The sequence below is a fragment of the Triturus cristatus genome, chromosome 2_1, assembly GCF_964204655.1.
Source record: "Triturus cristatus chromosome 2_1, aTriCri1.1, whole genome shotgun sequence".
NCBI lineage: Eukaryota > Metazoa > Chordata > Amphibia > Caudata > Salamandridae > Triturus > Triturus cristatus.
This window is the reverse complement of record NC_140581.1, coordinates 459,030,024-459,047,424: the sequence shown is the minus strand read 5'-3', so window position 1 is coordinate 459,047,424 and position 17,401 is coordinate 459,030,024. Positions and strand designations below refer to the sequence as shown.

Genomic DNA, 17,401 nt, shown 5'->3' with positions numbered 1-17,401 from the left:
GCCCGAGCCAAGGTCCGGGAGCCAAAGGAGGTTCTACGAAGACCGCGACGGCGCCCCGTTAGTCCTTCGGGCGGTTGGGGGGCCTGACCAACCGGGGGTGTGCCACAACACGCTCCGCCCCCGTCAAAAGGGGCGGGAGTATGCGACAGATCACGTGATCCAAAGGATGATCTGAAAATATGTGCCGCACTGCAAGGCATCGACCCACCGTGCGTGCTGGCTCGCCAGGCGGGCGGAGCAGCGAGGGGCTGCTTGCCCTGGATCGCCCGTAAGATAACCCACTTATCGTCATACTTATGTTGTATGAAATAAACCTGCAGCAGTTCTTCACCCACAATGAAAGTGTCAGTGTAATCTATGGGTGACGTCTGTGCATGCGTGTTGAGTGGAGCGGATGACGGTGTGGTCACTATGCTGCTGCCCGCGTCCCACGCAGGGGGACATCAGCAGGGCAGCCTTCTAGTGGCCGCCCGTCGGAGCCTCCCCCCCCTGCTCCGCCTCGCGTGAGGCCGCACCTCGGGGAGGGGAGGCCCCCCCCCAATGGGATTGTCTGGGGGAGGCGTGCCACCAGGGTGGGCGAGGCTAGACCCCCCTTTTTAGGCGCCTCACCCCCTCTGATCTTCCTCTGCTTCCTGCGCCGCTCCTCCTGGCCACGCGTATTCCCACCCTTTCCGCTTACCCTGCGCAGCGGAGGTAGCGCGCTATTGGAATGTTTTAATGTTTTTTCTTGCGATGCAGGCGGAGTTACAGGGCGATCTGGAGGCAGAAGGGTACAGTAAGGGTACCTCTGCGACAGGCGGTACAGTAAGGGTACCCCTGTCCGGCACAGTAAGGGTGCCCGAGCCAAGGTCCGGGAGCCAAAGGAGGTTCTACGAAGACCGCGACGGCGCCCCGTTAGTCCTTCGGGCGGTTGGGGGGCCTGACCAACCGGGGGTGTGCCACAACACGCTCCGCCCCCGTCAAAAGGGGCGGGAGTATGCGACAGATCACGTGATCCAAAGGATGATCTGAAAATATGTGCCGCACTGCAGGGCATCGACCCACCGTGCGTGCTGGCTCGCCAGGCGGGCGGAGCAGCGAGGGGCTGCTTGCCCTAGATCACCCGTAAGATAACCCACTTATCGTCATACTTATGTTGTATGAAATAAACCTGCAGCAGTTCTTCACCCACAATGAAAGTGTCAGTGTAATCTATGGGTGACGTCTGTGCATGCGTGTTGAGTGGAGCGGATGACGGTGTGGTCACTATGGGCTGTGGTTAGCAGGCATCCATCGAGGGCGAGCTCGAAGAGCTGAGAGCAGAAATGGAGCTTTGAAGAACAAAAATCAGCAGTAATGTAAGGCATGCCTTCCTCCTATGTGCATTCACAAAGTACAGTCCTGGCAGGCCCTGGGGGAAGTGGATGAATGCTTCAAGCCATCTTAAAATAGTTTTCTGAGTGGGAAGTCGGCTGCTGTAACCTGTGGCATGAAGGAAGCAAATATGATTGTGCCTAGAACAGAATCTTTTAATTATACTCATTTACAACACAGAATGGTCTGTCATCTGACTTAAAGAATTTCCTTTTTTAATTTGCCCATTTCTATTTTATGTTTACTTTTAAAATGCTGCAAATACTGCTTTTTGTTGTGAAAGCCTTAAAGGTGCGGGATAGTGTTGCTGTTACTTAAAAAAATTACCCAGGATATAAGGTTGCGGTGCCTACAGTGGACAACTAAGCGTGCACAACAGTTTCCACGTTAGCAGTTTAAGTCAGGTATTCGAGTTTTATGTAAATGTTTTTACATGTGACGACTTGTGGAGAGTAAAATATGATTTGCAAGGGGAACTCAGAAGCAAACAGGTGAGAGCGCAACATGCAGGAGAGCAGCGGTGGCACCGAAGACCATGGACGCACAAAAGCAACACGGAGGAGAGGGTGTACAGGCGAAGGGTGGTGGTGGGGTTTTACAGAACCTGAAAAGAACACCAGATGAAAGTTATAAAAACACACACGAGCTCTTGGAAGAGTGCTTAATCAAACAAGAAAAAGAAAGTGCTACGAAGGGAGCAGCAGCCTCGGCAGAGTGCTTAATCCAACAAGAAAACAAGCATTTGCAATGCAAATTGGTCTCGCATTTGTGAGACTTAGAGGTGTTAGCGATGTAAATCAGAATGTGTTGTACTCTTGTGTTTTGGATTGGAGTGAATGTATGTGATGTGGAGTGGAATTATTTGGTTTGGAATTGTTAGTTGTGGAATTCTGTGTGGTGGATTTGTGTAGTGGAATTATGTGTCATGGTGTGTATTTAAAATATGTAGATAGTAAGTATGTAGCATTGAGTGTATTGGAATTATGTGGAGTGGGATTTTATGTGGTGGAGTGGTATGTTGTTGCATTTAAGTATGGTGTATGCTGTTGAATTGTGGCAGGATGTGGAATTCTGTGGTGTAGATTGGATGCATGTAGTGTGTTGTGTAATTGTGTTATTGAGTTGAAATATGTGGTTTGTTGTCAAATTATTTGGTGTGAAATGGAAATGTGTAGAGCTGAATTATGTGGTGTGGAAGTGTGTGGCGCTGAGTGAAATTATGCTGATTGGAATTATGTGGCATGGTGAAGGGCACTCCCATGCGAGATCAGCATGTTACTGCAGAACACAACCATTATGCCCATGGAGATGGACCCAATGTATCACTGAAGACCCACCGACTCTCAGCCACCCCTCACTTTATTCCCTTGGTCACAAACCCATTCTGAGTCATAGCTACGCCCACTCCCACCTGGGCCCTACCCAGGCAGCTGCTGTACTCTGTACCCTGCTACCTCCCTCAACTTTATTCCCTCAGTCATGAGCCCACTCCTCAGTATGGCCACGTGAGCCCTGCCCAGGAGGCTGCTGTAGTCTGTACCCTGGTCGCCCCTCACTTTATTCTCTCGGTCAGGAGCCCAGTCCTCAGCCATAGCCACACCCACTCTCACCTAGGCAGAAAGATGTCCTCCACCAGCAGGGCCAGTAAATTGTTGGCCCACATGAGGGCTTAGTTCAAAAGCATGTAAGGTACATAGATATCACGGTTGAAAAGAAAAAATGCTGTACAAAAAATATCATCTTGAGTGGCTCTACATGAAAATGTATCAAAGTGGCTAAACTGTTGTTTAGGAAAGCAGAAGACCTGCGTAAACTGCCAGCAGCTAGAAACAGGGTCTGGTTTAAAAACGTGATAACTGAGATGAAAGTTGGAGCAGACATTATAGTAAATAGGGATCAGGTCGAGTTTGAGGTCACATGGGAAACAGTACAGGTGTCAGGATTTCATATTTCGGAAAACATACCACTTTAAAAAAACTTTGAAAGTCATGTTTAATACCTTGTAGAACAGGTGCTACAAGTGAGTGCAGTGGTGTTCACTGCACCTTTCAAAGCATTTACCACATGGAAGGGGTGGGAGGCGTCATTAGATGCCAGTTTTCGGAAAGCCTTTTGCCCCCTCTGCACTTTTTCCAGCTTCCCATGGTTTAAAGAGAGAGCTCAGAGGAAACAAAAGTCTGGGAGGGAGGCAAGGAATGGAAGGTCAGAAAGAGATAGGGCGCAGGGAGGAAATGAGTGGGAATGGTATGTACATGTTCCCAGTCCTGCTTTTAATTCCCAGTCCGGCCCGGGTGAAGCCGTCTGACGTAAAGTGTTTGGCGCCAAACCGTTCTTCATGCATGGCAAAGGTGGATGCACCATGCTGTCACCTGGCACGGTGCCAGCCACGTTTTGGTCAATTGATATAACACATTTTTAGATGTCCTGTATGTAATGCAGACACGTCACCTCAGCACATGATGTAAGCAGCAGAGGGACAAGTATGGCAGGGCCGTGCCAGTCATCACGTGCACTGTGCATGAAACCAACTCACACTGCATATACACGCCAGAGCGTCCACTTAAAATATATCCACGCATACGTATATAAACGTGTAATCTCTAAATGGCAATGGGATGGAAAGCAGCATTCCTGTGAACCAAACATTGATAACTAAGAAAATGGCTGCTCTCGGTGATTCTGACACGTCTCACTGGTGTGTTGAGAGGCAGTGGTTTCATCAGACCCTGCATCAAAGCGCTCCAATAAAACTTGTGCTACTACATCAAATACAGCTTTCTTTGTTGTTCTGCTGCAAAAAGTCATAGTAAAGAACACATCAAGAAAAGTCCTTTTCTCAGCCTAATTCAGCAAGGGGAAGGCACATACAACGGGAGTGCAGGCAGGTGGAGGAGGGGAGAAGGCACGGACAACGTGAGTGTGGGCAGGGGGAGGGGAGAGAAGGCAGAGACAACGGGAGGGAGTGGGGAGCAGAGAATGCAGTAGAAGCTCATTAAAGAAAATAGTGCTCACAATCTAAATGACACGTACCGATGGACGACAACACAAAAGATCTTACTGCTGCCCGCTGCTCTTGTGCTCAGAGTCCTTGCTGCAGTACAGGCTCCCAGACTCCCCTGTGGCCAATCCTGACACTGCTCTCATGCAGCTGTCAGTATGAAAGCAGCGTCAGGATTTGCCCGAGCGCCTGAAATTTGCGATCCCGGAGAGACTGGGAGCCTGTGCTTGCTGTCTCCAACACGCAACGCAGATATGGTTGGAGACAGCTTAGTGCACGTGTCGGTTTGGCCGTCCTGAGACAGCCAGCAAAACCGGCATGTGCACTGACAGCAGTGCTCACCACTCCCCCTTGTGACTGCCCCCGCTAAGTTCCCGTTCCCGAGACTCGGCCTTGCCCTTAGCACTCAAAAATTAAAACGATAATAAACCCATTTTATTATTGTTTTATTTTTCTAGTTTTGAGGCTGGGGGTGGCGCTCCGCCACAGCAGAGGAGCTACCACTGGCGGCAGGCAGTAGTAGTTGGGTGAAATAGTACCCGAATTGTGTTGGGAGCAGCGAACGAGCACTGATTAAATCTAAATATTCTGTGCTTCATCCGTGCTCCACAGCAAGCATTGGAAATGACATTTCGGATGAAGGAGCTGCAATGGTAAGTAATGGGTGGGCTCCAAGTCCTTTTTGGGAACAAAAGAATCTCGCAAGCGAGACACATACGCTAGCGCATGCACTTGCAGGCTCAACCTCAATAAAAGACTGAAAATTTGCTGAACATTCCTAAAACCTGTTTTTAGTAACATTGGATGCTCTACTGTGATTAAGTTCTTGGAATGCTCAGAGAAAGGTATGTAGTTAAACCATAGCAGTATGTGATCTTTTCAGAGGAAGAGGGCAAAGTGTATTCTGTGAACTTTAGGTACAGAGTATAACACAAGGTGCCCTCGTTCTGTTCTTTCTTGACTTTTAGTCTTGGTGCAATACAAATATAAACATGACCACACGTTCCAGCTTTATAAAGACCCAACAATTTGCAAAAGAGCTGACAGTGCACCAGAGAGTTCTTCTTGTATCAGTGGATGCCACTAAACAAATGTGAAGTGAAAAGTATATTGAAAGAGGGATAAAGACATTTTCGGGACAGAAGCTGTAGACTAAGTGGATACAGCTAATCTGTCCAATTTCTGACCTATTCTTTGCTGCCCATTTTCTCCAAGATTTTGGAGAAACATGTTAACGGCTCGTTAACTTCTTTTGGAATCTCAGAATTTTCTTCACCCTTCTCAGTCTGGCTTCAGGGCTAGACATTCGATGGAATCCACCCTTCTGGGGGTAACTGAGTTGCTAAGGCAGCACTTGGATGAGGGAGAAATAGCTCAGCTCATCTTATTAGCTCTTAGCGTTGCCTTTTACACTCTGCCTCTTCCTATTTTAATGGACGGACTGATGGCACTTGGGGGCTCATTATGATGGCGGGAGGACCACCAAGCCGGCGGTTCTCCCACCATCAGAATGAGATTAACCCACTGCCAAATTAGGATGGCAGTGGGAATCACATTGGATTCTCGCGGCGGACGGAAAGTTCGTCTGCCATGGTCCCGCAAGGGGGTCTTTTTCCGCCCACCTTGCGGAACCAGGGCATAATTGCGGCAGTGTCACGCAGGCACCGCCGTAGTGATTATATCGAGCCCTTCCGCCTGTCTTTTTGCGGTGGATATCTCGCCGCAAAAAGACAGACAGAGAATGGCTGTGGGGACCCGTTGCAGGGGGGGGGGGGGTGGTACCGATGGTACCACCCTACATTTCCATGCACAAGGTAGCAGGCACCGCATGGTGCCTGCCACGCTGTGCATGGAAATGCACATTGTGGCATTTTCACATTGCGAACGGTGCTGCAGCTGCAGCACCATCCGCTATGTTGAAAGGCCAGGATGCCCCGGGCTGGTGGGACCGCCGCACATCTGGTGGACAGTCCCACACCGTTATGATGGCGGGCGGGCGGACTAATGTCCACCCGCCATCATAATGAGCACCTTGGTCTTGATGGCGTGGCCTTGGAGTGGTTCAGATCTTTTTTTAAAGATCAGTACTTTCAGGTTTTTTTTTCTACTGCAGGGCTCTGTGTTGAGCCCGATGTTATTTAACATTTGTAGCCACACTTTAGCTTTTGTGGTACAGAGCAGTGGGTTGGCCGTTTTTATCTATTCTGATGACACCCAGATCATCTTTACCTTGTCATCTGCTCAGAATCATGGGCCTTCGGACCTCAGTTTCGACTTAAGTCAGATTTCCTCCTGGATGTATAACATCCTACTCAAGATCAGGAGGGATAAAACAGAGGTCATGATCCTAGGTAAGAACCCTGCTCTTTGGGGTCCACGTCATTGGCCTGCTTCTTTAGGTGTTCTACCCACGCTATCGGACAAGGTTAGGAGCCTGGGCTTACTTTTGGCAGAATGGTTATCCATGAAGTAATAAGTGGCTAGGTTGACGGCCACCTGCTTTGCAGCGCTTAAATGGCTTAAAAAGATCCTATGGCTGATCCCCATCTCAGTGCAAAGGACAGGAAAGATTCAAGCTCTTTTCATCTCCAGACTTAATTACGGCAACGTACTGTATTTGGGATCCGACAAAACTACTATCAGTCGAATGCAGCCAGTGCAGAATTCTGCTGCTAGGCTTCTTTATCGGTTGCCCAAATTTTTATTTGACGAAGAAGGATTTGACAACTGAAAACAAAAAATGTACAATGAATCTACAAAGTATATGCAGAGTTACTTTGTGATATGAATAACTATCAAACATAGATAAAACATAAAGGGCTATAAATAAATGTACTACTGTACTGTACTGACCGATTATGTAATTCAAACAGGTGTTTGCTACAGACCCTCACCACTCAATGGTAATGCAATAACTATGCATATTTAACTCATTTCTTTTTCAGTTGATCTACAATATTATAGCAGCTCCTTTACTTGGATGTGATGTGTCTGTGCCAAAGCAGCAATAATACGAAGTAGGGCACATTTAAATTTGGTTTTACTTTTTAAAGCATCACCTTTCTGCAGTTACAACCTTATGGTAGGTCTTTTGTATGTGCAGCCAGAAGGTGCAGTTTTTGATGTGTTTGTGGCAAACAACTATACGAGTTTAGCATGGCTTTACATTTTTATGGTATCATGTGGATTCATGTGCATTTTAGTTCAAATTCCTATAAAAACTGATGTTCAGTTGCAATTATCCACTTCTGAACGCCTCACAACATTAAAAAGCATGAGCAGTTCAACACTCAACTACGTATAAGTTTTGTTCATTTTTCCATTGGTATTTCGTTTTTTTGACATAACTATTCTTTCACGTCAGAACTGCTCTTGATGAAGGCGCCCATTTGCTTTGTGGTATTGTCCTTCAATTGTTCCAATTGCCTCTGACCTCTCCGAAGCAGAAACTCAATATGCATCACGTCACTCCTGGGAATTTTGGCATTTTTCCGGAACTCCTCTTGGACTCGGGGCAGAAATCCTGGTTTGTCCTTTGCTGCCCGTAAAAACTGTTTAAATAAGCCCAGAACTTGCTTCTGGAGGTTGCTGTGTCTAACCATGGTTTGTGGGAGATACAACCTAAGCATAGAATTAAAAAAAAGTAGATTAACAGAGGCATTGATTGTGAAAACATTACATTGAAAAAAAAACTTGCCTTCAGAGTCTGCGAATAACTAGCTGTAGAGAAACGGTGTGCATCACATCAGAAAGCAAACACTTATGTTGATGTTCCTTGCCAGATACAGCACCTGTGAGTCTCAACAGTTATACCCCTGTGCTTGTTTCTTAGTCTGAATTTGTCAGTATACAGTTCTCTAATATCTGGGCGCTAGTCACAGAAACGTGTCCAGGAGAGGTGACGTCTACAGAGAACAAAAATATAATGCCCGATTTAAACCTTATTAACCACTAAGGCCCATTACTAAATGATATATGTTTACTTGGCTTAACTGACACTATAAAAAAATAAAGCTTTACAAACCCTATGCAAATCAGTTCAACTCTGGCCAAAAGGAGCATCACAGATCTATCAGCGAGGCCATGCTCTAGCAGCACAAGAGGAACAACTTAAAAAAAGCTTACTAACAACATTGACATTTGAATTGAATTGAATTAACATGAGCTACGGAATAAGTCTCAGCCATACCCTTAGTGAGATTTGGTGCCCTGAAATGTCCCACACAGGTTTACATCAACTAGAAGAGTGGAATGGTTGATGTTTCATGTAAGTTCCTATAGCCAGTAAAAGTTGTTCTGTTATATGTATTTGTAAAGCGCACTATTATTATGAGTATTTGTAAAATGCACTATTACTTGTAAGGGTATTGTGGTGCTGAGCAGGTGTGTGTGCTAGCCCTGCCTATGGTAGTTTGGTTAATTGAAAGGCCAGGTCTTCAGCTACTTGCGCAATTCAAGAAGAGAGGAGGAGGCACTGATGTTGAGAGGTAGGCTCTTCCATGCCTTAAGAGTGATGTAAGAGAATACCAGTCCTCCTAAACTGGTTCTGTTAGTGCATGGGGTGTGTGCGAGTAGGAATCCTGCACAGCAGAGGTGCCCAAGTGGAAGGATAATGAAATATGACTGTTAAGGAAGGTGAGAACACAGTTGTGTAGGGCTTTATTTGTTTAGTGCTTTGAACATGTATTTCAAATGATCCTGTTTGTGTATCGTGAGTCAGTGGAGCTCCTCGAGTTGTGGTGTGATGTGAGTTCTGTGTGGGAGGTTCACAATGATCCTGGCTGTCGCGCTCTAGATGGGTTGTAGCCTTCCAGTCAGTTGCTTGCTGATCCCGGCGTAGAGGGTGTTCTGTAAGAACTTGCTGGTGACTGTTTTTCTGGCTTTGCTTGGTAGCCATTTGAAGAACATCATCTTCAGGAGGTGGAAGAAGGATGCCGTGATGGTGTAGACTCGTGTAGTAAAGTGCAGTTTCCAAGGTCCTGGTGTGAGATCTGCGGGTGGGTCAGAGTTCAGACGGTCACCAGTTGGTCTCATGGTGAGGTGTTCTAATGCCTTGTCTGTGTTGAGCTTGAAAAGGCTTGCTTTCATCCAATTAGCAACTATGGTCATGCAGGTGGTAAGCTTGTTTCCTGTGTTGTCTGAGGGATAGAGCACGAGTTGCAAGTCGTCGGCATAGAAGATTATGTTGGTGTTGTGTGCGTGAATGTTGTTGGCCAAAGTAAGGAACCTTGAGGCACTCCACAGATGGGTTTACGGGCTTCCGAGGAGGAAGGTGCCAGGCTGACAGCTTGTGTTCTCTCTGTCAAGAAGGAGCAGATACAGTGGAGAGCGGGTCCTTGGATGCTAGTCTCGTGCAGGTGCTTGAGAAGGATAGGGTGTGAGACCATATCCAATGCTGTAGAGAGGTCCAAGAGAATGAGGGCTGCCATGTCTTCTCTGTCAAGGATCATGTGAATGTCGTCTGTGGTGGCAATGAGAGCTGCTTCTATACTGTGGTTGGGCCTGAATCTGGACTGGGTGGCGTCGAGGAGCTGGGGGTTACTGAAGTGGCCAGTGAGGCATGGATTGATTGGCTTGTTTAAAACAATAGCTCAGTATGGTAGGATGAATGTGGGTCTCTAGTTGGTGAGCATGACTGGGCCAGCTAATGGTTTCTTGAGCAGGGGTGTGATAATAGCGTGTTTCTAGGTGTCCTGGAATGTGGCTGAGGCAAAGGAGGCACTGAGGATGGGTTTTAGTGCTTAACTTATTTGTAGGAGTCCTTTGGTGAAGGTGTGTTGGGGGCTAAGGGCAGATAAGGGCCCCTAGTGGATGGTCTGCATGGTAGCAACATTTTTGATGGTGGTGAAAGCGGTCCACAAGGTCAGGGTTTGTTCTTTGGTCGGGTATGGGAAGTGGAGTTGCGATGGTGACACGGTTCAGTTGTGTTATATGGAGGTGATTTTGTTACAGTAAACTAAGGAGGTAACGATGTCTCATCAGAAGCAGGGTGATGTTCACCGTATCTGCTACAAGGTCATTGATTATAACATTACACAGTGATCCAGGCTGCACAGACAGATACAGTGAAAGACATCAAGCAGAAGAGGCCACGCATCTCTCCCTTATAGAATTAACTATAAAAATGAAATGAACAGCTACCACAAAAGCCCACAACTAATATGAAGGCAGCAATATACTGGGTCAAACTAAACAAGAACCCTACTTTATTAACACATATTACATATATTAAGTAGACCAGCACAGCTTAACTACAACTAGCAGTAACACCTACCAGCACAACTGGTACAGTCACACATACCTTCAAACAGTAAGTGCAGCCACATACCACCCTTTATTCGAAAAATTAACACAGCACACAGTTACACTTACACTGGTCAACACAACAATAAACAAGCAGATGAAACATATCCCTCTGTGTGGAACATACCTAATGGAGTCAAAACTTACCACACAATGCAAACACTGTAATAGGAGTCTGCACTCTCACCGAAACGCCTCTGGGAGATTTCTTCCCTAGTGGAATACACAACCTTGACACACCGATGGCTTCTATATTGTCATTCCACTCGATGGAGTACACACCCTTTATGGACACAAACAATGCACAAAGTACAAGAGACATAAAAAGAAAGACTAGTGTCCACCTCCAGCCCAAAGGTTTGAAGTACATGGCTGCTGTGCCCATATGCCATAACGTGTACATAAAGTCCACTGAACTCTTGCATTTAAAAATAAACATACGCTATAACAAATGGCTACTCAAGCATCAGGCTAGCATTGCTATATAAAGAAAGTACAGATAAAGCCAAGTGGTATGGCTTTGCCACATCTGAAAGTGCTGTTATGTATATTTATTGTGAATGTTATCTCAAAGTGCTGGGAAAAAGGACAATGTAAAATATATGGAGTCCATATATGCTTCATCAATGGAGGTGTTGCGCTTGAAAGTAAATGTGCATGGTTCAGTCTTTTAAATGTTCCCAAATCATAGGTAGATGGGCTTGAACATCAAAGAGGGGTAAAGGACATTCTACAATTTGGGGTGATGCACTCCCAAGGATTCACATCAATGTTTTGACATCCTGAAAGAGTAGTGATGGATCAAAATGCCAGCCACTCGTCTGAGGCTTCTAGCTGTAGTGGCAGTAAGTGTTCGTTTCTGCAGCTATTCTAGGCCTTTACCACAATACGCCATGTGGACGTTGTGAAGAACCTTCAATTGGATCCTGGGCTTACCTGGAAGCCATTAGGGGGCCTTCAAGTATAAATTAATGCTGTTGCGTTTGGGAGTTTTCCGCAGAATTTGGCTTTCTGGTTCTAAAGCCTATATAGATTAAGGATGTTTTTGGCTAGATTGCGTAGAACCTGTGAAAGCAGTACAGGTGTGTCCTTACAAGGGCTCTTGTGAGCACCATGCGGTAATCAATTTGCAGAAGTGTCAGAGGTTTGGAGAGAAAACATATCTTTAACTACTGTTAACAATAGTTCAGAATTAAAAAGGAGCCCTCGGTTTCTGGGACTTAGTGCGGTTAATGTGAGGGTGGGGGACAAGACCTCTGGGGCAGTCAAAAGGTAGAGGTCTAGCCTCAGTTTGTCTTATAACAAGATCTCAGTTTTGTAACCTTTGAAGCTAAGGGTTATGAATTCCAAGCATGAAGCGATGTTGGTGGGATTACCGGAATGATATCAATTTTTGTGTCCTCAATATCATTTGAAGCCGGCATGGTGTTGAACGGGAAGCTAGGGCAATGGCAAAGAAAAGTGTTGTAAATATTTAAGAGGGGAGATCTTTGAAGGGTGCCACAAGGCGCCAGGCAAAAACAATTAAACTACCTCACACCTAACATTGATTGATAAGTTTGTGGGTGAAGTTGTGTGGTTGGTTGAATATATCAGTGGTTGGAAAATTGGTAGATGAGCAAATTATTTTTTTGAAGGATACAGGAGTGATTGAATGACTGATGATGAAGCATGGTGATGAATGAATGGGACCAGTGCTTAATTTGTAAAAAGAATAAGTGCCAGGGCCTTCCTCAGGATTCCACTTCAGCTTGTACCACCCACTGCCCCTGTCAGCACCACCAAAGACTGAAACAGCACAGCTACTAGTTATCACACCATACAAGTGTAACAATTCAGAATACTCCAGGCCCCAAAGCTATACGATTGGCTTGGGTAGAAGTAATTAGTCATTTTTAATGCATATTGAATTATTAAACAACTCTGTTGTGTTTTCTCTAACTTAGACAAACAGTGCCTACATATGGCAGACTTTATTATAAAGGAACAGTGGTCCCATTCAATTCGAGTAAATTAAAGTGCCACAATTAGTTCAATGAAAAATTGGGTTTTATGTTTAAAGACAATGCAAAAATAACTAAAAAAATTACTGTAAATAGTGAGAAAATTAATAAAACAGTGAGTGAGTTGGTGGCAGGGTAATAGGAAATCAGCCGATTTCCGGTACCCAGGCAAGTGATTTTAAAAGGTGACTTTTTGGTGCTCAAAGGTAATTGTTATCAAAAAGTCAATAAAACATTTCATACTCCGACATTTCAATTTTGTAATACACTGGAGTTTAGAAATGATTGTCGACGACGTTTCGATCCCTTAACACGTAGTGGGATCTCTTCAGGACAAGAAAATGATAAATAATTGCCTGGGAGAAAGCAGTGAGAGGATGACCCAATCAATTAGTAACTGTTGCGCAGCTGCGCCAGCCAAAACTAGACGATCCTAGTGTTGTAGTCCGGAATGAGGTATAGGCAAGAAATAGAGCCAGCGATAAAAAGCGGGAAACAATTAGGATGAAGCGCCCCGTCAAAAACCGTCACAACCTGGGCTCGACTGATGTCAAAATTCCGTGTGGGCTGATAGGTGAGCCAGGGGAGCGGCGAAAAATAGGGAGGGTTGGTCCAAAAGGGCGAGTCAGGTCTGTGTTGTACACGATAGGAATTCCGAGGCAGCCCGGTCGGGCTTGTCGATGGGTTCGAAAACCTACATTCGTGGGGCGGAAGTCCGGGAATTAAGCGAAGGAATTGGTTAAATAGTTACGATGCAAGCCGCATAACCCACGAGGACCTGGGGAGCTCGCGAGGATCAAGCTAAGCGTCAGGGTGCGGGACATATGGCAGACTGTCATAAGTGCTGGTATTGGCGATTAAGTGCTGAGCACTGGAAACCACCGACTCAAATTAAGCACTGAATGGGACTCGCTAGAAAATGTGCGGATTCATTAGTTGCCATCAACCAAGTCTGTCGTGCCCATCCGAAGGGGTGCCATCATGCGACCCCTGTGCTCTTTGTGACACTGGTGCAGGTGGTAATGCAGGCAGGCAGCGGGTGGCACAGAAAGTTTTCTAAAACTGCTGCCAGCCATGTTTTTTTAGGTCTCACCTTCCGACCGCGTATGTTGTGTCGGTGCGAGGGGTATTGTTTACAATAAAGTGCTCGGGCCAGTCCACTGCTTACCATTCGTTGGCTTCATTGTTGCCTCCGAATTGGCCAACGCATGTCCGGCACCTTTTCCTTTCTCTCAAGCATGAACCAAACACAGTTTGTACCCTCTTGATTAGCATTCATCGCTACGAACGCTGCGATTGAGGTGCTATTTATTCTTCCCCATGTTGCTTCTTCACCCTCCCCCCTACCCCTTTTACATGTTCCTGCCACTGTCCATGCACCTCTCACCGTCATCATTGCTAGTTGGTACCCCCACACCCTTTCTCATCATTGAATGCCCGTCCTGCATAGGAAAAGAGAGCAATGACGCGGCTATCGTGTAGCACTTTTTTTCAAAATGTACTTTTAGCCATGCTGTACGACATGGCTAAAATACTTTGGCAAAGCCAATAGCTCTCGCACAAGCACAAATTAATGGCTTTGTCAAGGATTGTTCTCTCCACAGGTTCCTTCTTACACCTGGACATACTGACTGGACTAGTGGATGCTGCTGCTTTAAGTCAACATGTTGCAGGCTTCATCTGCCCTTCTGCCGCCAGACACACATTTACTCCGGTGCTTGCAACTAAGCGCACATTATAAAAGCGCTAGTCAGCCCACCTCAGCTGCCACGGGTCTCCCCTCCGACAGGAGCCTGACCGTTATTTCACCAGGGCCAGCCAGCAACGCAAGTTAATACATTAATTTCGGGTGAGGATGTAGCCTTACGGTAAGAGCAGTCGACCTCGAAGCTGGGGAAACGGGTTTGAGTCTCGGCAACGATGCTCAACATCCTGTTATTCTAGGCAAATCTCCCTGTGCCTTACAAAAATTAATGTGTTCATCTGTAACAAAACTGGTGCTCATGTAAAGTGCTCTGACATCTGATGTCTCGGGTCTAGTTCGCGCTATATAAAACTCTAAAAAAACAAAAATCCAGTAGCGCCTGCTCTACCGGACCTGGGCGGTGGGAATGGGGGACAAAAAAAGGAAAACATTTTTACCTTCAACAGCCTGCATCTGCCTCTTCCCCTACCTCTTCTTGCAGTCTCCCCCGGCAGCAGGAAGCACCGTAGCTCCCAGGCTCCCCTGAGCCAATCATAACACTGCAATGCAGCGCTGTGATTAGTCTGGAGCGTTGTAGTTCGGCGCTCAGACGGGAAATGGGCGGCTGGGCATGTTCCTCACCAGGCTGTGTAATGCAGCCTGGTGGGTATGATGCAAAGTGCGCATGACTGTTTGGCCAGCCCAAGAGGGCCGGCAGTTGTGCACACTTTGGGAGTGTAAACCACTCCTCCCCCTGCTCTGGCCAGCCTTGCCCAGCCAGAGAGCCAATGACTGCAGTTCGAAAACTAAAATGATAACAACCATAGTTATCATTATTTTATTATTCCTTTTGCTCAGTGGGGCGACGCTCATCCGGCTTAGGGAAGGAGACACCACTGAATTAATCCAGGTGACAAGACACTCTCGGCTCGCTCATCCTCAGCCTGGTTGACAGATGAGCCCTGCAGTACAGCCTCAAACTCAGTGCAATGGGGGTTAGTGTCAGAGTGGTAGTAGGAGGGGCAAAGACGTAGTTGAAAAGGACAGCATAATTCCGTCTGTTTTTTGTTGTTGGTTTTTCACCTTCAGGTAACAATGTATAAAATAACGCACACCTTTAATCAAAGATAAATCCATATTTCGAGTAATCGGTGGAAAATGAACTTTTGGTGAATGCAATCTCTCTGTTGATGCCTATCTATCTGTAACCAGACAGAGAGAATTGAATCGTGGTTGACAAATGATGGAATAGAGTCTTACCTGTTTATAGTGGTGCTAGGTCGCTGCCTGCGACTGAGAAAGCAGTTGAGTTCGTTCGACCAGGCAAGTCATTAATTGTATTACACACAGTAAAAGGGTCAAACACTTGGCTACAGAACCTCATCTACACGTACGATACAACGAAACCATAGAAATGTCACACATTCACAATCTGAAAACTTTGCAACTATGTAATTTACAGGGCACGGAACGTTTAGAGTAGGCGCGTGGGAACATAATTACCAAGTTTCCCAGGTCCAAGCAATACACAAGACCACAAGTTCCACAACGCAAATGAGGTAGTATGACCATAACCACAAATAGTTTGTTGCCAGGGTTAGTAGAGACCTATTAGACCCTCAAACGTGTACATCGAAAGCAGAGAACTACCCACGTTTCATATAAACTTCTTTAATAGAAATGTTGCAACGCCCCGAACAGGTCCCAGGACTACAAGTGTCACAGCGACAAGCAAATACATTAAGAGAGTAATGCATATGGTCAGCGCTTGTCCGTTACTTACACGGACCGTCCGTGAGTTCAGTCTAACGTCCGTTGATCGCCGATAGCTTTTAATTGATACTATTCGCCCATTTTATTCCGAGTCGCAAAACAACCGGTGACACGGCTAAATGCATCATGGGAACTGTTTAGAAGTAAGATGTAAAGTGGGCTATGATTGGAGTACTTCAGCCATCAGCCAATCCAACTGCACCACACAGAATTCCGAACTGCTGGTTGGCTGTGAGAAGAGTCTTCACGTCCCTCTGGTCTAGACGATTTCCGACAGCTGTAAATTTGTTTCGAGAAACTGAGAAAGTAGAGCTTGGCTGGATCAGAGTGTTGCCATCAGCGGGTCTAAGTTTTTTCTACTTTGCCTGGAGGGAGGGAGTGCGGCGCGTATCTGGGCTATTACCGGGTGGTCGGTGTTAACAATGGTTGAAATCGTTTAATAGTGCCCGCGGCCTCCCAGCTCTCTTCACAACCCACAGATGGGCTGTCGTGCTTTTGGCTGTTGCCGACGCGCCAGGCGATCTGGCCGGACCAGGCCGTCCATAGGTGGTGTGAATGTGGCCCAGCAGTTCTTTAATGAAATGTGACAGTTTGAGTATTTACTCACTGGTTCCGTTTATTATATGGCGCTGGTTTAGGGTAGATTTTCACAACTGCCTAGTTTTCAGCTTGCTTCTGTGCAGGCCACAAGTCCTTAACAAGCATTGGCATAGCCAGTAGGTCTCCCTTTTGGGATTTTATACGTTTTTAGTTATGTTTTATATTATTGTATGTAAAAGTTCTAATAAAAGTGTTACAACTTTCACATACAATAATATAAAACATAACTAAAAAGAGAGCGGGGGGGGCGCAGAGAGTAGAGGCAGGGTGCTGTGGCAGAGCTAAGCAGGCATAAGGTATTGGAAACATGGGGTGAGGGTGGGGGGCACAGAGTAGAGACGGGGAGCAGGGTGCTGTGGCATAGAGCGGGACAGGCAGAGGGCACCGGAAGCACAGGAGAAGCCGGAGAGGGCAGAGAGCAGAGACAGGGAGTGGCAGCGGTGGGGTTAGAGTTGAGGGAGGTAACGTAGAGTGAGCATGGCACCAGAAGCACGGGGTGAGAGCAGGGGCGGGGGGCAGAGAGTAGAGACAGGGGGCAGAGAGTAGAGACAGGGAGCAGGGTGCTGTGGCATAGAACAGGACAGGCAGAGGGCACCAGAAGCACGGGATGAGATCAGGGGTGGGGGGGGGCAGAGAGTAGAGACAGGGAGCAGGGTGCTGTGGCATAGAACGGGCCAGGCAGAGGGC

At 46.5% G+C, this 17,401-nt stretch overlaps 1 protein-coding gene across 2 annotated transcripts; it reads right to left on the bottom strand.

The window, feature by feature from the left end:
- Nucleotides 1–7,032: 7,032 nt before the first annotated feature.
- SDHAF1 (succinate dehydrogenase complex assembly factor 1) lies at nt 7,033–16,253 on the bottom strand. Of its 2 annotated transcripts, none has more exons than XM_085632272.1 (2): nt 16,125–16,253; nt 7,033–7,972 (listed from the first exon to the last, which is right to left on the bottom strand). In XM_085632272.1, exon 2 carries the CDS (start codon nt 7,951–7,953, stop codon nt 7,699–7,701), a length of 255 nt encoding a protein of 84 aa, XP_085488398.1. In that variant the 5' UTR covers nt 7,954–7,972; nt 16,125–16,253; the 3' UTR covers nt 7,033–7,698. The 2 variants fall into 2 exon arrangements, with proteins under 2 accessions (XP_085488398.1, XP_085488399.1); XM_085632273.1 differs by lacking the exon at nt 16,125–16,253 and adding an exon at nt 10,802–10,934.
- Nucleotides 16,254–17,401: the final 1,148 nt, after the last annotated feature.